Here is a 21,278-nt window from a genome sequence, read left to right on the forward strand (position 1 = left end):
AAATAGGAATGATTAGGTCAGAAGGGTCTTCTAAGAAGCGGCACTGCTCTTTCACACAGAATGGATGGGAGGAAAGGAGACACTCATCACCAAGGACCTACTCCTACAGTAACCAGAAGAAACCTGAGCCCACTTGGGATCTAGTCAGTACAGCCACAGGTTGATAATACATGTTCATGTGATTAAATAAATAATAAACAAAACATTTGCTGAGGGAGACAAGCATGATCACATGAGGCATTTAGGGAAGGCTCCCCTGAACATTCTTTGGGTGACCCCTCTTGCCAAATAGCAAGGCAGGCAGGAATTTAAGTGAACAGAGTGGCCCAGCTGCTGCTGCTGCTCTGTGGCACTCCCAAAGGAGCTGCAGAATGAAGAAGGGGCATAAAGGAACTCCAGATACGAAGCCTTTCTCAAGCCAGAAGGCAATCCAGAAACGGGAATACAAATCATCCAGAACCCAAAGGTTAAATTCTGTCCTGGAACAGAGGATGGGCAGACCACCAGCAACTGACTAAAAGAGGAGAGCTCAGACTGCAGACTTCTCAGTCCACCTGGAACCCAGTGTGGAAAGAAGCTAAGTGGGGTAAGTGCCAACCAAGCACCTGAGGCAGGTGGATACCGTAGTTAGGACTTCAGAAACAGCAGCCCTAGATTAACTCCTATGTAGGTAAAAGTTTGCTTTTAATATTCTTTTCTCTTCTCCAATGCATTCTTTTCACACACCCCTTCCCAACCTAAGGCCTCATGATTCCCAAAGTCACTCATTTAAATGTTCCACATAGGAATGCCTCCACCCCCCACCCTCAACTATCAGAGACTCCAAATAACCTCTTTCATCAATGGCCCCAATTCCACAGCAGAATGACCCCTGCTAGGTATTAAAAGGAGTCTCATTATGTAAGTCACACTAAGTTATAAATACCTAAGAATAAGCCTCTCAAAGGAGAACCTCAACTCAGAGACTGTCAGGATTTAGGAGAGTGTAACAAAAAATACACCCAAGGATGAGGTGAAGCTTCTGGAGCAAGGATCTTTCAACAGGTAACCTACAAATAAAGCTGCAGGCCCTGCCCTAGCAAAGATGGTTGCTTCGGGAGAAAACATTTAAAAGGAAATTTAAAATTTTTAAAGTCCATTTTAATATGGACTTGTTTTCCCTTTCTTGATTGTCCTGTCTGTCAAAAGTGCCTCTAAGCTAATGAATTAACAGCTGTTTATTTGCGGCTCTGAAATAAGCTCAGCCCCAACCAACCAAGACCTGCCACATCGTAATGTTATAACAAAAGAGACGGCCTCGGTGTGGAGGAAATCCTGACTCCACCACAAAATGAACCCCTGTTTATTCTGCTGTTCTTCTCACCTCAAATATCTTGTTGTCCCTTTTCTGCACCTGGATTTGCTGGTAATATGTGAGATTGAGCAGCCCCTCGTGAGCCAAGAGTTCTATCTTCTCAGGCAGTGGTCCTTCAAAGGTCAAGTTCTTCTCACCATAAGCCAGAGCACGGGCCCCCAGGTGCAGCCGATAAGCCACAGTCTGTTTATCTCGCGGGTGGATGCTTCACGATGAGGAACAAGTAGAGAACCTTGGGTTTAGACTCAACAATAACCACATTTTTTTAAAAAGGGGGATTATACAAAGCACCCTTTATGAAAGTAAGAATAAAGCTGACTGAACTCCGTGATCAGTGGCTAGTCAGCTTAAGGGAAACGGTGAATGGTAGCCACAGATGGAGCTCTGGGCCTTCTATGGGTTGGAAACCTTAAAACAATAGATGGCTTGGAAGGAAGGAATAAAGGGAGGGATGGGAGGAGGGAGGAAGACATGGAGGAAGGAAAGATACCAGAACTAACCTAAGAGAGCTAACTCATAAGATTGTTCCTAACCACTAAAAGTCAGGTTTCTTCTGAATGAACTGTTCATTATTTGGTCCCCTAGAGCTTTTATGCATTTATTCCATAAATCAATCAAGTTCCTCCTATAATCCAGACACTGTGTGTTGGACTCTATTTCCTATGTGAAATCCCCTCAAGTCCTACAGTTACTGTGCGGGATTCCCTGGGGCTGCTCACAGATACCCCAGTATTCCCCCTCTGCGGCCAGAGGAGTGCTGGAATTCCATTTCTGCTGTCCCTAAAGTTAACCATAGCCTTATGACTTGGTTCGGCCAGTGCAATGTGAGCAGAAATGACTTGTGTGGAAGCACTGAACTGCCAGGATGAGACTCTAAGATGACTGTGGAAGCACAGGCCAACTTGGAGCCTCTATTGCTCTGGGTCTGTGAATGATCACAGTGAGCAAAGTCTCTGTTGACCTTCTTTTCACATAGACAGTGAGCAAGAAAACTTTTGGTGCATCAAAGAACTGAGATGTTTGTTGTTTTTACTGCAGCAAACATCTGCAGCACATCCCAGCATAGGTGATTCTAAGTGCCAATCCTCAGTCTAATCTGCCCCTCACCGGTGAACATCAGAGTGAAAGACTACAAAGAACACACACTGTTCATGCAAAGCCCAAGAAGCAATCATACCTGCCAAAAGGCGAGTCTCTATCACAGAGGTCCATAGCTACGGCCATGAAAGTATTGGGCATCTTTGGGTTGGGGACATAGCCAAAGTCTGCTGTTTGATGCCAACGGATCTGGGGAAATCCATCGTCTGAGCTCTTCTTAGACAAATCTGAAGATAACTAAAAAGCAGAGACATGGTTCATTTTATTGCATCAGAATCCCAAACTGGACTCTTTTTCACTGGCAGACTCTGCTTCTGCTTCTCTCATTGCATTTAAATGCTCATTCAACAGGTATTTACTGAAATTCTTACTGTTGTGGCAGTGTCTTTCCAAAGACGGCTGCAACAGTCCCTCTCATCCCATGTGCCCTCTTGCAATGCAACTTTGCCACACCTCAGCAGCGGGGTCTGTTTCTCTTCCCTTTGAATCTGGGATTTGCTTTGACCCATAGAATGCAGGAGAAATGATGTTGTACAGCTCCTGAGTCTTGGCCTTATGAGGCCTTGCCTTCTGATTTCATTCTCTTGAAACCCTGAGCTGGTCATGTAAACACTGTCCAGTTACCCTGCTGGAGAGCTTATGGAGTGAGAGGGGCCTTGGAAATTGAAAGATCATAGAAAGGCAGGCTCTAGTGTTCCAGCTATCACAGACAAGGGGCCAGTCATATGGATTTCTAGATCCTCCAGTTCAAATTGCAGCCACATAAGCAAACGTAGCTGGTATCACACAGGGCAGAAATGAGCCATCCCAGGTGAGCCCCACCCTGGCCAACCCAAGGAATCATGAGCAAAAAATATGGCTGATGGTTTAAGCCCCTACGTTTTGGGATAGCTTGTTACAAAGCAATAGATAACTGATACATCTGTATACAATACAGGGCTAGGCACTGTAGGGAAACACAGAAAAATCTACCCTTGAGCGCGTGCTAAATTGCATCCAAGACTCCAATTCTTCACTCCTTCCTGTATCCACACCCTCTTGCCATGTGGCTTTGCAGTTCCTCCTGTTAACAGGACAACTATGTTTCCCAACCCCTTGATTCTAAGCTCAGCCATGTGGTTTGCTTTGACCAATAGACAGAAGCAGAAATTATGGTGTGTCACTTCCTAGCCTAGGCCTCAAGAGACCCCACATGGCTTCACTTGCTCACTGCACTGCTGCTATCGCCATAAGAAGGACGTGCCTGGGCTAGCCTGCTGCTCCCTGGAGAAGGACAAGAGCTTCTGGAGAAGGACAAGAGCTCCCCTGCTGACCCACGGCGATCTGAAAGAGCCTAAAGATCTGCAGCTTAGCCAAATCACCCAAACTCCAGCTCCCCAAACAAGAGCTACCTATATAAGAAAGGCTATTTTAAGCCAGGGGGTTTTGAGGTAGTTTGTTACACAGCAGTAGCTAACTGGTACAAGTACTTTACAGCTTTGTTGAGGAGCACAGACCTACACATAAGAAATAAACATAAGGGTTTAATGGGTTTATGTTTCATAAACATATAAAATACTATGGATTAAATGTTAAATCAGTGCCACAGATAGCAAGTACTAAACATTTAGAACAGGCAAAGATGATTATTATAGGAAAACGTGGCCTCAGAATTCATAAAAACAAATGAAATGGGCACCAAAAATATGAGGAGTCACTCCAGGCAGTACTGCTCACACTTCACATGTTAAAAGCATGTCAGATGCAAAGGTGGGGAGGAGAATGGTCGTTCTGAGAGAAGGGCAATCCAGCTGGACTGGAGGATTTGTGAAGGAAAGACAAAGTTGGAAAGATAGCAAGGCAAGTGTTTGTATAGTTGATACTTTCGTATTAAGCAATAAGGAACTACTGTAGAGGTGACAGCAGCAAACATTGTGAATGTGCTAAAATGCTACTGAACTCAAACTTTTAAATGGTCAACTGCATGTTATATGAATTTCATCTCAATTAAGAAATTACAGAGCCACTGGAATTATTGACATGATCAAAGGACCATTTCAAAAGATTGTTCTAGTGATCATACAAATGGCTCTGACAAAAAACAAAATAAGGCCAGGCATGGCGGCTCATGCTTATAATCCCGCCACTTTGGGAGGCCAGGGCGGGTGGATCACCTCAGGGCAGGAGTTCAAGACCAGCCTGGCCAACATGGTGAAACCCCATCTCCATTAAAAATACAAAAAATTAGCCGGGAGTGGTGGCAGATGCATGTAATTCCAGCTACTTGGGAGGCTGAGGCAGGAGAATCACTTGAACTTGGGAGGTAGAGGTTGCAGTGAGCCAAGATTGTGCCACTGCACTCCAGCCTGGGCAAGAGGGCGAGACTCCATCAATAAAGGACTTAACACAGAGAGACTGATTAAACAGCTATTATAATATTCTAGACACAAAAACAAAGGTCTAATCTACAGAGATAGTAGTGGAATGGGATGATGAGAAATAATAACTGACAAAACCAGGCAACCAACTGGATGTGGGGCACAAGAGAAAGGGTAAAATCCATCATTCGGAAGCCACGGCATCTGAATTAACTGTGTGGCATCTCAGGCATCCAAGTAGCACCAGAATATCTGGGGAATAATATTGTTCCAGAAAGAGCCTGTGAAGGATCCACAGCTCATGTATTATCAGTCAGCTTATTTATTTATTCATGCTTTTAACAAATATTTACTGAGCACCTACTCTGTGTCATGCACTAATACCGGCCTAGAAGATAGAGCGGTGAACAAAACACAAGAATCCCTTCCCATTCTTATATTCTAGTGGAGAGAGATAACGAATAACAAGATAGATCTGTAAACTACATATCCTATGAGAAAGTGACAAGTGCACTGGAGAAAAATATAATAGGGAAGGAGGAGAGAGTGTCAGAGTTGAACAAAGACTAGAAGGAGATGCGCGAAGAAGCTATGAGGATATCTGGGTATGTTAGGCAGATGACCCACAGGGAGCCACATCCTTATACAATCCTCTCCTCTTTGTGGTAGGGGGAACTCGTAACTTGATTCTAACTAATAGGCTATGGCAAAGGTAATGGGTTATCACTCCTGTGATTATGTTGTATATGGCAAAAGTGAAGGGATTTTGCAGATGTTACAAGTAAAGTCCCCAGTCAGCTGACTTCACATTCATCAAAAGGGAGAGTTTCATGGTGAGCCAGACCTAATCAGGTGAGGCCATTCAAAGAGGGTCTAGAAGCCAGCCCCCCTCCCCTGCTGGCCTTCAAGAAGTAAGCTGCCATGAGTTCTACAGCTTCAAGGAGGTGAATTATGCCGACAACCACATGAGCTTGGAGAGAACTCCAAGCCTCAGATGAGACCCCGGCTCTGTCTGACACCTTCACTTCCACCCTCAGCAGAAGATCCAGCTAAGCCATGCAGGCCCAGACATCTCACCCACAGAAACTGAGGTAATAAATGTGTGTTGTATTGTTTTAAGCTATAAAATACGCAGTCATTTCTTGCTCACAATAGAAAACTAAAATAGCAGGAAAAGAACTTTCCAGGCAGAATGGAAAAGAAAATGGCAGGCCCCAGGACGGTAGTACGCCTAGCGTGCTTAAAGAAAAGTAAGGTAGCTAGTGTGGCTGGAGTGGCGTACGCAAGGCAGAGAGAATTAGGAGGTGAAGTCGGCGGGTAATGCAGGCAGGGGGCACGTCATGTATGGCCTTGCTGACCTCAGCACACGGAGACCCACTGGAGCCTTCCGACCTGACTTACACTTCAGAGGGTCACTTTGATATACTGAGAATATCCTAAAGGAGGAGAAAAAAAAGGTAGAAGCAGGAAGAAGACCAGTTAGGAGGCACTAATTCAAGGGAGAGATGATGGTGGCTTAGACTAGCGTAGGAAGAGTAAAGGTAGTGAGAAGTGGTCAGATTCTGAATGCAGAGTGAGTTAACAGGATTTGTTTTCATCTAAACGGAAAGTTGATATACTCCTACTCCCGCAAAACACAGAGGCTCCCAGAAAAAATCTTTACTATTACTATGATACATGCAGTCCAACTATTTCTTCCTTCTTTTTCTGATGTTTACTCAGATCACCCTGTCCTTTGATTTAGATAGCATCTTATTCTTAGCACCAGTTCCAGCCAATGAGAGGCATCAACCTATTATCTCTCTTTTACAAACCATGATCTAACTGTAAGTCAAACCACAAACTGGGAAGCAGTCTGGGCCAGCAACCACATTGTTTTTTTTGACTCCATTTCAAAATGTCTGACCCCATCAGAGGACTACATTTTACACAGACTGTTCCACCCAGCCTTATTACTCACACAGCCCAGAAAATACCTGACATCATCCCTACGAATGTGGCCAAATGCAACTTTGAATCGAGGATATTTTCTGCTCTCTGAGTTGCTCCAGAAAGATGAGAAAATCATCAGGAGAACACGGAGAGGTTGCAATAATAACAGAACGGAGCCTTGGATATGATACGGAACTAATAGGCCATTTCCAATTCTCTTATTAAAATTCTCTTAGGCAAATCAGCTTTAACATAGGAAATGATAAAAGGTGCTGCTGAAGCCTCACAGTGGAATCTCATGAAGACTAGAAAATGGGAATTAAAAATCTTAAGTCATCCTACTTCTTCCACACAACACCCAGAAGACAAAGTGCAACCACGTGCGCCAGCCAGGGTCATAATGAAGATCACAGTAACAAGTCACAAGAAAGAACTGTGGTAAAAAAAAAAAAAACTAGCCTGAAGCTCAACAGGGAGCAATGCTAACAACAGCCCCTCAAGCCAAGGGAATTTTCTCAAAATGGCAGTTTGCTGAGAATTCTTGCAGCAATTCACTCTTTCATTGACTGCACTACTATAAACACGCCACATGGGGGCACCGGCGTACTCCACACCCAAATGAAATTCCGGTTTTCCTAACCTGAGATACAGTGGGGCTCTAATCGGTCTCCCACAGTGGGTGGTAGAAATACTGCGGCTAATAAAGGCGTAGACCAGCCAAAGAATATTAAGCTGGCCACGCTCACAAATAACATGCTGCAGTTTGTGGTATGTTCAATGGTTCCTCGAAATCCCTGTTTAAAAACCACACTCCCTGGGACTCCAGCCCCTGGCCTCCTGTTCTTTCTCTCTCAGGTTCCAGGTGACCTTTCTACAAACCAGTCTGGGATACACGTGTCCAGCCCTGGTCTCTCCATGGAGCTCACATCCTCCATCTCTAGCTGTACTCTAGTCACTGCAACCATCATTTCACTCTTAGCACTTCTGTGAAGCCAGTTCCTCTTTCCTTACAGACCAACTGTCCCTCCAGATCTTCTGATTTCTCTATCAACAATATTCAACACTAACATTATCCGGTAGGTTCCAGGCTTTACATGGATGAACTCACTCAATATTTAAAATAACAAAAGTCCGATATCGTGTTCAAAATCACGTAGCTCCAGAAGGGTCAGAGCTAGCATCGGAATGCAGTTAGTCTCGCTCAGACTCAGTCCAAACCATTATGTTGTCATGCTGGGTATTTCCCTTCGAAGGGATATGTTTATATTTCCAGACTTCCACTAGTAACCAGCATGTTTTTGTTGGTGATAATAAAGTGAAAGCCTGGAGATTAAGGGACTTTCACTAAATTGTAAGGCATAAGTACAAGAACCAGGTCTTTCCGATTGCTATATTTCTTTTTTTTTTTTTTTTTTTTTTTTTTTTGAGACAGAGTTTTGCTCTTATTGCCCAGGCTGGAGTGCAATGCTCACCACAACCTCCGCCTCCTGGGTTCAAGCGATTCTCCTGCCTCAGCCTCCAGAGTAGCTGGGATTTACAGGCATGCGCCACCACGGCCAACTAATTTTGTATTTTTAGTAGAGACGGGGCTTCTCCATGTTGGTCAGGCTGGTCTCAAACTCCTGACCTCAGGTGATCCGCTTGCCTCAGCCTCCCAGAGTGCTGGGATTACAAGCGTGAGCCACCACGCCCGGCCTGATTGCTATATTTCTAGCACCTCACAAGACTCACAGCATATAATAAGCATTTGACACATACTTTTGGTATGAGTTGGCTAAAGTCATACTCAAATCACCACGTGCACAGGCCAAGGGAGAAAAAAGTACTTCCAAGGGCCAAGTGTAGTTTCCACCAACAGGGATGCAGAACTGGTGACAGGAGCTGCTACTTTGAAAATAATGAGCAGAATAATCTCATTTCAAAGTCAGGACAAATGTAGGAAAGAAGAAAGAAAATAATCATAAAGGTATTTTAAGTGAAAAGGTCTATACAAATATTCAAAAAAAGGTACAGCGAAAAGGACAAGGTAGGGGAGTTGGGAGGATGGTGAGAAGGCATCTGTGGGGCGTGCGGAGGTAGGTGTCTGGGACCATGGGTGTCCCATTTACACAGCAAAGCCTACTCTGTTGTCATGTTGTAAGATGGGCATTGTTTTTATATCACCTTACTTGTTTGATTTCTTACGTTCTAGAAAAACCAGCACTACCACCCTGCTAAAAAGTTTAGGTCATATGAACATGTGGAGGCTAGGCAATTATGAACTTGGTCAAATATGTTTATTCTTTTTATGCAAGGCTGAAAGCAGAATCTTTCTGACTAGTTATCTCTAATTAAATGTATGGTTTCTCTTGCTATCTTTTTTCATTCATGTGTTAAGCCGCTATTTAATGAGTGCCAATCAACTACACACGTACTAGGGATGTAAGTGTGACCCAGGAAAATGTAGTCACATAGGCAACCTCATGCAAATAAAAAGGGGAAGTAAGAGAGAAAGGGGACATCTAACCCAGACTCTGGATAGTCACAGAAGGCTTCCTAACTAATATGTAGGCTGAGACCTAAAGGATGATTAAAGTTAACTAGGAAAGTATGGAAGGTAAGGAGCAAGGCAATGGCCCGGGAGTGAGAGAGCATGGTGGATCCCAGGGAGTAGAAGGGATAACACCAAGCTGGGGAAGGGGTGGGGAAGTGGACATTCTCACAGACAGTTGCTAAGAGTGTAAATTTATACAAATTCATCAATTTCTACAGAGAAATCTGGGGACATGTTCAAAGCCTTATCAAGGTGTACCTTTTGACCCAGAAATTTCATTTCTGGGAATTTACCTTACGGAAATAATCAAGCATATATGCAATGAGCAACAAGGAAAATAAACATGCCAAAGCTTATTAAAGCAAAATGTTTAAAACAACCTAAATGCCCGATCTACAGAGAGCTAGTTAAATAAACTACAATATAACCATATTTCAGACTCTACAATCATTACAAACTGCACTGAAGATTAATATTTATTGACATAAAAAAATGTTTACTACTTATCTCTAATTGAAATATTACTTAAAGAGAAAAATGCAAGATAACGTACAGATCTATTTCAAAAATAAATGAGCAGAAGGGAGCTGCTTATTTCTGGATTGGAACATTATCAATGTTTTTAGCTTCTTTTTTGCTTATCTTTTTAATATTTCCTCAATGAAACTATAATCCTTTTTTAATAAGAAATATTAGTTACTTATCAACTTTTTTGAAGATTTAATTGTCCTATCAGTGAACTGAGATGAAGTAAGCCTTACATTCAGTTCTTGACCAGCACGTTATGAGGGCGAAAAAGGAAGATGAACTCCAGGAAACACATCTAAATAGCACATCCCCACACCAATGCCCCTAAACCTCTTCCTCTCAACACAGGAACAGGTGTTGACACGGACAGAGAAGCCTTTACCCACGTCGTACCTGGACAAATCCAAATGGGAAGAAACGCTCTGTTTGCCCCTGGGAACCACGGTGGAAGGTTTCGCGCCAGTCTTCGATGAGTGCAGGGAATGTGCAATTGTACAGGTCCGTGTTATAATTTGTATTGGACTCCCCTAAAAACAGTCCAAATTGTAAGGGGAGTTTGGAGTAGACTGCAAAAATGACCGCACGTTACTCTCCTCCCTCTATCCATGCCCTGAGGCAGTGGTCTTCCCACGGTCTCTCTGGACTGGCCTTTTTCTAGTCAATGGGGCATCAGCAAATGTGATACATGCAGAGGCTTGAAAAGTACTTCAAGTTTGGGCTCTGCCCTCTCCTGCTGACCCTGGAATCCTGAGACTATTACATAAACAACAAATGAGTCTATACTGGCTTGCTAAAGGATAAGAGGCCACCTCAGAACGATGTTGCAACAGCCCCCAGACAATACATCTAGGGAGAGACCATCCTAGGTCATCCAGTCACCAGACAATCTGCCAGGTGGGCAAAGACACAAACGAGGTCCAAGCAGGAAATAGCTGAAGCAGCCCAGACATAAAAACTACCTGCTAACCCGCAGAACAGTGAGCTGAATAAAATTATAAAGTGATTGTTGCTTTAAGTCACCACGTTCTAGGGTGCTGTGTTACACAGCAAACGCTATCTGATACAATGGAGAAAGAGTACACTGAACACTTACCCTGGTACCACACCACCCCTTTCAGAGTCATATTGCGCAGTGGATGGATCATGGCATTCCAGAGGACAGAGTGCTTACTGGGACCAGTTACAGAATTATATGGAACAGACCTGAAATCATACGATGCACAAGTGTCACCAGAGAGCCAGTGATTGATCACATAAGGGTCCCTAATTGGGCATCTATCCACTTTCACTTGTGGCAAACTTCTGATGAAAGCAACACAGAATTAAAATTGAATGGAAACTCCTTCTCTTGAAAATATGTGAATATTCTCTGAATTTCACCTCCGGGTTATTCCCAAAATAAGTGTATCAGTCAGCTCTCTATGGTAATTAAAGGTAATTTCTAAGGTAATTACAGCCACAGAGAAGGAGTGTTTTATTGTTGAGTATCTCACATGGAGGGGGGGAGCAATAAATTTACTTAACTTGTATTAAATAAACCTTCATTTAATGGACATTTAGGTTGTTTTAAACTTTTTGCTTTTATAAGCAATGCCAGGAGTATCTTCCTTATAGCTAAGTCATTGCATATATGCTTAACTATATCCATAAGATAAATTCCCAGAAATGAAACTGCTGTGGCAAAGGGCATCTTTTTTAAGGCTCTGAACACGTTCTCAGATTTCTCTGTGGAATATTTATATGAATTTATCCTGTAGCTGCTGCGTGTAAGAAGCCCACATCCCCACACCCTCAGGATTATCCCTTCCACCCCCAGAGAGCTGGTCTAACGCTCACTCCTACTCTACTGCAGGCCATTCTTCCTGTTCCAAGTTGAATATCTTCACTCCCCCACAGGCAAGCTTTTACCCAAACTATACCAAGAGCTGAAACCCATCCTCCTCCCACAGGCCTTCCCAGCGTGAATGAGACATGGTCCGGGAAAGCAGGTCACATACAGCTCATCTCTACATCGATGTTAGTATCAGGATTTGTATTCGCTAGCCCTTTCCCTCTCCAAGTATTCTTCCTGATCCAGCCTTTCCTAAGCGGGTGTTCACAGTCAGTGTACTGATACATTTCTCTGAGTACATGTTTACAACATTTGTTCTTCCTGTTAGATTGTTTATTCTTCTAGGCAATACAGCACAATGGTGAGGGGCACAGACCTTGAAGCCAGACTTGCCACTTACTAGTCACGCCCATGAGCAAGTTGCTAAATCTCTCTGAAATTTAGTGTCTTCGCCCATGGTCTCTAATGTCTACACTTCAGTATATTAATATATAATAATATATATTCAAAATATTATAATTAAGACATATATAAAGTGCTTAGCACAGTGTCTGGCATATAAAAAGCTTTCAGTAACCACTAGCTATTACTATTATTAGGGGAAAAGATAATTTTTTTACATGTTCTCAAACAATTGTGGTGGCAATGACAGTGAGAATAACGCTTTCCCTGTGCATGAATAAATTACACACATTCGACACATGTGGGGACATTCAACATATACTTAACTCCCCACAGAGGACCATGACCCTCTCTCTTACATAATTCCCTGGTAGGCTCTTTCTCAGACTGGAGAATGCTGTCTTACCCTTGTTTAGGAACCCCGCAGGCTTCCAGTGACCGTCCAGATGACCAGGCTTCAATGGGTGTCCCGCCCCAGCTGGAGGCGATCAGCCCGATGGGATACTGCAGAGTGTCATACAGGTGACGCCCAAAGAGCCAGCACACTGCTGACATGTACTTGAAATATCCGTGGCCTAAGTTTTCTGTGTAGAGAAACGGTTAAAGAAAAAGAGCCAGAGAAAGGTCGATGGATACAAACTGCAGCTGCTAGGTGGGTCTAGGTGAGAAGGGTGGGCAGAGGTCATTCTTCTGTTCCTTTCTAAGACTTTCAAAAGTAGGATAAGATTGAGAGGCACAGAGAAGATACAGCATTAAGACCAATATGCTGGTCTGAACACTATTATCTCTTCCAAACCTTCCCTAGGAGAATCTTTTCCAAGGGAGAAAACTGTAACCTTAGTGATAGTTTCCTTTTATCTGTCTTCATGTTTTTTCAGTTGCTCAAAACGCTTGTTCTCATAACGAGGAGATAGCACTCTCTGCCTGGGAGACAGGCAGATATGATAGCGATTTTGCTCTCAGTCTGAGTATAAATAATTCACTTACATAACATGGAAGTTAAAACTCTCTGGCTAGGCAATAGGCTTCCCTGTGCTTCCCATCACTTACAGGATCCACAGACTCTCGGATAATCAACGCTCTCCCGCAAATAGGTGAGAGGTGGGAAGGCCATCACGTCCCCATGCTATTCTCTTCTATGTGTCCCCTCTTACTCAGCCACTCATTCCCACTGAGCTCTGTGGAAGGGAAAAAGCAAGCAGGGGGCAACTTAAAAAGAAATGTGTTTTTTTTTTTTCTGGGTGGTTTTATATCCAATTTTATAGCTGTGGCAAAGAGGCTGGGCGCGGTGGCTCATACCTATAATCCCAGCACTTTGAGAGAATGAGGTGGGTGGATCATCTGAGGTCAGGAGTTCGAGACCAGCCTGGCCAATATGATGAAATCCCATCTCTACTAAAAATACAAACATTAGCTGGGCGTGGTGGTGGGCACTGTAATCCCAGCTACTCGGGAGGCTGAGGCAGGAGAATCACTTGAACCTGGGAGGCAGAGGTTGCAGTGAGCCATGATGATGCCATTGCACTCTAGCCTGGGTGACAAGAGCAAAACTCCGTCTCAAAAATAAAAATAAAAAATAAAAGTCAAAAAATAAAAATAAAGAGCTATGGTAAAGAAAACATGGACAGATAAGTGATGGGAAATTTGGCCTAAAGGGAAAGCAACAGAAGCCAAAACTAGTGTTTAAATTCTCAGCACAGTCTAACTCATTCATCCAATTACACTGCCCAGTAACCAACAGAGGCAAGAGTGAGCAATTTCATGTTAGGAGAAAGCTGGTGAAGAGGGGGCATGCATGCACACACCAGCATGGGATCAGTTCAGCCCAAGATTTATTCAAGACTGACTATGGCTAAGTCTCTGGCACTCCAAAAGTAGACAGTGCGATAGTGAGGATTCAAATCAATTCCAAAAGAATTAAAATGGACTGAGCACCTACCATGTGTCAGGAACTACTAGATGGATGGGAGACAGTGAGGAAAGTGATATAGAGACACATGGAACCTCTCCTCATAGGTCTTATAGTTGATAGAATAAGGCAAATAGGGCTGGGCATGGTGGCTCATGCTTGTAATCCCAGCACTTTGGGAGGCTAAGGCAGGCGGATCACAAGGTCAGGAGTTTGAGACCAGCCTGACCAACATGGTGAGACCCATCTCTACTAAAAATACAAAAAAATTAGCTGAGTGTGGTGGCACGTGCCTGTAATTCCAGCTACTCAGGAGGCTGAGGCAGGAGAATCGCTTGAACCTGGGAGGCACAGCTTGCAGTGAGCTAAGATGGCGCCACTGCATTCCAGCCTGGGTGACAGAGCAAGATTGTCTCAAAAAAAAAAAAAAAAAAGAAAGAAAAAAGAATAAGACAAGTATTTAGTTGAATAAAATATATGGCAAAAGATGGTAAGTGCCTCAAGAAGTACAAACAAGTATTAAAGAGTTTTACCACAAAGAAAGAGTATTAAATGAGAGGCAGACCCTAAAAGGCCTAATAAAGACTGACCTCCCCGCCCCGCACCGCGCTTCCGCGATACTCTGTGCATCACTAGACCTTGCAGTCACCATCTGCTCAGTGTTTCCCTTAGCTCACTACACTATTAGCAGATACTTCACCTGATTCACGTCTGTATCCCCAGCATCCAGGACATGATGGAGAGTCAGTGTTTGCTGACTGACTGAGAGTGGCTGTGGTTTCACTGACAGTAGGTAGAGGGGAGTGGTAAACAGGAGGGAAGAAGAGAGCTGGGGAAGCCTTAAACCATCAACAGGAGTTTAATAAACAGAGCTGGCACTCTAGGCAGAAGAAAAAATACGTGAAAAGCCACACAGAATAGGAAATATTCTGAGAGTATTTGGCTGGAGCAGAGATTATAAAAGAGAACAGCGGAAGATAAGACTGAAGAGGAGGTTGGAGTCATATCTTGGAGTAAAGAAAATGGAAACCCACTTGAAAATGTTTGAGAATGAGAATGTGGGGTGTAGGAAAGATAATAGATCCCAAAGACGTCCACACACTCATCCCTGGAACCTGTGGCTGTGTTACCTCGCATGATGAAAGGCACTTTGTAGACACGATTAAGGTTAGGGACCTTGAGACGGGGAGAGTGTCCTGGCTCATCTAGGTGGCTCCAATCTAATTACAAGAGTCCTTAAAATCAGAAAACCTTTCCCAGCAGCAGTGATGTGATAACAGAAGAAGAGGTACGAGGCCGGGCGCAGTGGCTCATGCCTGTAATCCCAGCACTTTGGGAGTCTGAGGCAGGCAGATCATGGATCACTTGAAGCTATGAGTTCCAGACCAGCCTGGCCAACATAGTGAAACCCCGTCTCTACTAAAAATACAAATATTAGCTGGGCGTGGTGGGGCACACCTGTAATCCCAGCTACTTGGGAGGCTGAGGCAGAAGAATCACTCGAACCTGGGAGGTGGAGGTTGCAGTGAGCCAAGATCACATCACTGCACTCTAGCCTGGGTAACAGAGTAAGACTCTGTCAAAAAAAAAAAAAAAAAAAAAAAATACGGGAAGAGCAGGCAGGAGAGATTCCCAAAGTGGGAGAGATGGATCCTCTGTGCCCTTCCTAGATATCTGCATTGCCTCGCCTCTTTCAGGCTGCTACTGAAATGTTGCCTTTCCCCATCCCAGCACAAACACTTCCTATTGCCTCCCTTCCCTCACATATTTATTTGTTTTGTCTCATTAGCACATGTTACCCATTAACCTATCCTGTGATATCCACATTTATTCATTCAGTTTCTGATTTCACAAAGTGAAAACAAGTTCAGATAGCAAGGCATAATACATTATCCAAATGTGATTGAGTCCTGAGTTTTGGATACCATGTAGTAAGAGTTTATAGAGCAAAGGATTCATCCAAAAATTTACCTGAATCCATTCAGTTCCTGAGCTCTTTTATAGAGAGAATTCAGATAGTGTAAGACTGGATAGCATCAGATACTTTGTCTATAATTTACTTATTTTATGATTCACTTTCAGTATTCCCTTACACTAGACTGTAAGCTCCACGAGGTCAGGTATTCTGGCCTGTTTTACTCACTACGATATCCCCAGCACTTAGAACTGTGTTGAGCACATAGTAGGCACTCAAATATTTAAGTGAATTACTACTTGTAAATGTAGGAACTTCTGAGCACCAAGGAAAGCATGCACAGGAGAAAAAGAAAAAGTCCAGGGGGTACACAGGGACCACCTCTGAGGGAAGGGAATGAAGAAGCAAAGAAAAAGGGACGGAGACGATAGAGGAGGAGAACTAGGAAAAGAAAGCACCAGGCAAGCAAGGAGGGACATGCAGTTTCTAACGGGGGTGGTCCACAGTGCCGAATGTGGCAGAGGTCTCAGTTTTCTCATTAAAAGAACGATAGTAACATCAAGGTGAACAAATTGTTAGGTGGAAGCAGAAGCCAGGTGACAAACGGCTGAAGAGTGAACACAGGGAAAGAGAGTGAAAAGAATGAAAACAGAAGATGATCTAGAAAGGTTTAACAAAGCAAAGGAGAAAGATGAAGCATCTGAGAAGGGTGTTTGCGATGTTTACTGTTGTTTTGTTTTGTGTTTTGAGAATAAAAGAAAGGCTAAGCTCAGAGAGCAGGGACTGTGTGTCTGTTTGGTCACTGCTGTATTCCTGGGGCCTGGCACAGATCCTGACACAAAGCAGTCATGAAATGGAGAGTGGCCAGGTGCAGTGGCTCACGCCTGTAATCCGAGCACTTTGTGAGGCCAGGGTGGGTGGATCACAAGGTCAGGAGTTCGAGACCAGCCTGGCCAATATGGTGAAACCCCATCTGTACTAAAAATACAAAACTTAGCCCGGCGTGGTGGCGGGCACCTGTACTCCCAGCTACTGGGGAGGCTGAGACAGGGGAATCACTTGAACCCAGGAGGCGGAGGTTGCGGGTGAGCTGAGATCTCACCACTGCACTCCAGGCTGGGTGACAGACTGAGACTCCGTCTCAAAAAAAGAAAAAGAAAAAAAAAAGAAATGGAGAGCTCACGCTGAATGGACTGAAGGGAAAACCACAGTGCCTAAGGGATTAAAGAAGGCTCGGGAGAAAGGAGAACCCAAATCAGAGTTAGCCCTGAAAAGAGATCAGTCAGTTGTCTACAGACATAGAAACAAGGGAAGAAAGAGGAGAGGATTTGGAGTGAAGACATTGGCGAGAGATGCTGGCAGAGCCCATGCCAAAGGGCCTCGATATTTTCACTGAAGATGTTGAAGGAAGAGTCATTTCCCCACAGCAAGAGGGAAGATTTGTTGGTAGTCTTGGGAAGAAACCTGAAATAGTCACCATCAGGAAGGATGAAGAGTCAATAAGAAAGGAATAAAAGGCATGAGTAATAATAAATAGACATATAAGAACTAAATTCAGTCTTACAGAATCCACTTAGGGCACTAACCCACTATATAAGAGACAGCACGTTCAAGCTGTCACATACCTGAGGTGGGCTTAGACCATTGCAAATCAACAGCAACAAGGTCCTCCAGCTCCTGCTCTGCTTGAATGGGAGAGACGGAGAGGATGCGGACAGACTGATAGGCAGCAGTGTTAGACAACTCCCTTGTAGCATTAAATACCTGGAAAAGAAATTGAAACATCATTTAACCTAGCTGGTGGTGAACTAGCCTGACACCTCTTATTAAACATCAATCCTCTGAGCTGCTAAGCCTTCAAAATACTGAGATCATATTAATAAACCAAAATCAATGGGCTGGACTGAATCACCTTGATCCACTTTTACCAAAAGAGACCATGATGAATCATGTTCCCAAAGACGGTAGGAACATAATGAAATCTGTGATCTTAAGGAGCAGGTCTATGTTAGACAAGAGGAGCTGTGAAGTAGCTTAGGCTAAAGAATATTGCCCAGCACTTACAACACTCTGATACCTTGAAACTAAAATACTTCTACTCTGAAAAAGTATCTCATAACACAAAACCAGACCAATTAACTTCTTTTTAAAATGGTGCTTAGGATACTATGTGGAACCAAAAAGGCTGTGAGGAGGTAGATTTGTCTAATTCACACCACACAAGAGAAGCCTGCTCAAAAGAAACACAGCTGAGAAATGACTGTTGAACTACTGAAACATAGTTGAACAACTGAACCATACTGGAATAAGTCTCAAAATGCATATACAGTTATCCTTTGTATCCACATGGCACTGGTTCCAGGAACCACACACTCCCACCCCCGACCAAACCCCAGCACATCAAAATCTGAGGATTTTCAAGCCCCTTGTATAAAATGGCATATTTGTTTATAGCCTACAAACATCCTTCTGTGTACTTTAAATCATCTCTAGATTACTTATACCTAATGCAATGTAAATGCTATGTAAATATTTGTTATATATGTTAAGCAACGCTAATCTGAAAATCCAAAATCCAAAATGCCCCCAAATCCAAAATTTTTAGTGTGCCAACATTATGTCAACAAGCAGAAAATTCCACACATAAATAACACAAATTTTGTTTCATGCACAAAATTATTTTAAAATATTGTACAAAATTACCTTCAGGCTATGCATATAAGGTATATAGGAAACATAAATGAATTTCAGGTTTAGACTCAGGTCCTGTCCCCAAGATATCTCATTATGTCTATGCAAATATTGCAAAATCCAAAAAAAAATCCAAAATCTAAAACACTTCCAATCTCAAGGAGCTTCAGAAAAGGGATACTCAACCCATATGTATTGTTTTTTCAAGGTGTATTATTTATTGTTGTACTGTCACTTTTAATTTTAATTCTTCAAATATTTTCTATCCATGGCTGGTTGGATCTGCACATGTGGAACTGGTGGATACTGCAGGCTGACGGTATCCTCAGCTCAGTCTTAGTAATTCACCAAAGAAATGCAAGGGGGGCATGGAGACTGGAAAGGTGGTGTTCAAGGTAACAGCTCAGAACAGTCCCAAGGAATTAAAGGGTCCATCCAAAGATAAATCATGTTTTCCCAAATCACTTTATTAAACCTCATCAATTGTCAGGAGTATGAAAGGAGTGGCTTAGGGTTTTGGAGTCTTGCTCTGTTGCCCAGGCTGGAGTGCAGTGGTGCGGTCCCGGCTCACTGCAAGCTCTGCCTCCCAGGTTCATGCCATTCTCCTGCCTCAGCCTCCCCAGTAGCTGGGACTATAGGCGCCTGCCACCATGCCCAGCTAATTTTTTGTATTTTTAATAGAGACAGGGTTTTACCGTGTTAGCCAGGATGGTCTCGATCTCCTGACATCGTGATCCACCCACCTCGGCCTCCCAAAGTGCCGGGATTACAGGCATAAGCCACCGCACCTGGCCTCAGTTCCTTCTTTGTTAGTCCAGTAAAGCATCATTGCTCTATGAACTTACGCACAAGTGCTATTTCCTCTCATCCTGACTTTTCAGTTATTTTTTTATTTTAAAACAAATATATCAGAAATATTTTGTTTTGTTTTTTTATTTGTGTGTTTCTTCCTGAGTCTTTTCTATCCCCCTGCACCAGCCCAGCTTCTCCCAAAACAAAGGGCTAACAGGAGCATCAGGAAGTCCAGTTACCGCTCGCCTCAGGGAGCAGGTGCTCCAGCTGAGTCGGGGCTACCACAGCAGTGAGAGGCACAGGAGGCCGGGTACGTTCCATTGGCCACTGGTCACAGAGTGTGCAGCTGGCTCGCTTTCCACCCCCACCCACCCACCGCAGAGAATACAGCTGGCCCTCCAGCCACAGCGTAAGAGAAACGCTGAAGCAGGCGGGTGTCCCATGGTGCAATTCACTGAAAGATGCTGCCCCTTGAATCTCTCTGGACTTGCCAGTGAGCCGGCTGTGCCCAATAAGATGGCCAGATGGAAATGAGATAGCTCTTTTGGTCACAGTGGGAGTCACAACCTGAAATGCTCCCTTGGTAGCAGCAGCTCTAGGCTATCAGGGTTACCGGTCTTCCCATTCTCAGGACAGATTACATATGGTCTCAAGAAAATTCCATAGGAAATCCAGACCTGTTTGTTCAGGATCATACCTGGCAGGTTAACGTAAAGTAAATACGAAGGAGTAAGAACAGGTTAATGCACTCACAGTGTATCTAGCAGGGAAATTATTTTTCAGCAGCAAGTACCTGTAAAAAGCCACCTCCTTTGGAATTCAATTCTGCACTAAGCACTCAGGATCCTATGTCGCTTCCATGGAAACAGTGGATGAAACTGCTTTCATTCTCTCCACCCACACTAGCTTCCGCACTGACTGGGAACTCAAGTGCCTCATCGCAGTGAGACGCCAGCTTGGGAGGCAGCATGGGAGAACATGCTCCTTGTCTTTTAGACCCGTTGCTAACACTGTAGAGTACTGTGAGGCCGACAGAGTCAGAATGGTTGGCATTCTCCTGTATTGATACCAGCACACGGAACTGGATCCAAAACATTGACTGGAAAACTTCCATTTTCAAATTCACATTTGCGTGTAATTTCAAGCCCAAACTTGAAAGCCACAGAGAGTGTCAACAAAAATGGGGGTGGGGACCATTCCTTCCGTACCTGACAATGTAATGACAATTACTTCAGAAACTGGTATCCTTTCCCAATGACTAGGCCTTTTTCATGAAAGCATTTCCTCGGGGATATGGGCAGCAAACTTAGGAATAAAGAGATTGCAGGAAGATTTTCATTTAAATGACACTTGGTTCCCCTGCTGATGAAAGGGGAAGACTTACTCCATCTGCTGAGATCAGATTTCATCTCATCAAACACCGCAGTGTAATTATTTTTCTACCAAGTATTTAAATGAGGATGTAAATGAATACCAAGGTATTTGAAGTCATTAACGCCACAGAGGCTTGGAGAGAGCACTGCTTCCTCTCTAGGGACTGGACCGTTCACCATCAAAGCAGCTGCTCACTGGTGTTCATTTTGCAACCTTTATACCACATTCTTGAATTAATGAAGACACGTCAAGAATCTATTCCTCAGAGAATCTTGGCATGGGGTCTGCATGGGGGAGCAAAGCATGCATGTGAGTGTGTGTGTGCGCACACACACACAGAAGGACAGAAACTTTATTTACTTAAAAGAATTTGGAAATTCTGTAAGTTATTTTACCTTCTACTATGGTAGCAGTTCTAAAATTGAGGAGATAACTATTTAAAAAAAAGCCAGCCTCATAAGTCCTGTGAATCTTTTGTTGGAATGTGGTACCAGCCCTTCTCTTCTGGATCTTAATTTCTCTGTTTGTAAAATAGGAATGTGGGGAGTTCTGAGATATTGAA

The 21,278-nt window shown here is 43.6% G+C and overlaps 1 protein-coding gene across 1 annotated transcript in view; it reads right to left on the reverse strand.

Annotated features, from left to right (window-relative positions):
* The window catches only part of SIAE (sialic acid acetylesterase), a 37,737-nt gene that overhangs the window by 1,479 nt on the left and 14,980 nt on the right, over positions 1 to 21,278 (reverse strand). The window contains exons 4-9 of the mRNA XM_008021338.3: positions 17,485 to 17,623; positions 12,442 to 12,619; positions 10,896 to 11,005; positions 10,196 to 10,329; positions 2,532 to 2,689; positions 1,364 to 1,559 (exon numbers count right to left, since the gene is read on the reverse strand). Of these exons, the coding sequence (XP_008019529.1) occupies positions 1,364 to 1,559; positions 2,532 to 2,689; positions 10,196 to 10,329; positions 10,896 to 11,005; positions 12,442 to 12,619; positions 17,485 to 17,623 (915 nt within the window). The remainder of the gene's footprint in view (positions 1 to 1,363; positions 1,560 to 2,531; positions 2,690 to 10,195; positions 10,330 to 10,895; positions 11,006 to 12,441; positions 12,620 to 17,484; positions 17,624 to 21,278) is intronic.

The sequence above is a fragment of the Chlorocebus sabaeus genome, chromosome 1 (genome assembly GCF_047675955.1).
Source record: "Chlorocebus sabaeus isolate Y175 chromosome 1, mChlSab1.0.hap1, whole genome shotgun sequence".
NCBI classification, from domain to species: Eukaryota; Metazoa; Chordata; class Mammalia; order Primates; family Cercopithecidae; genus Chlorocebus; species Chlorocebus sabaeus.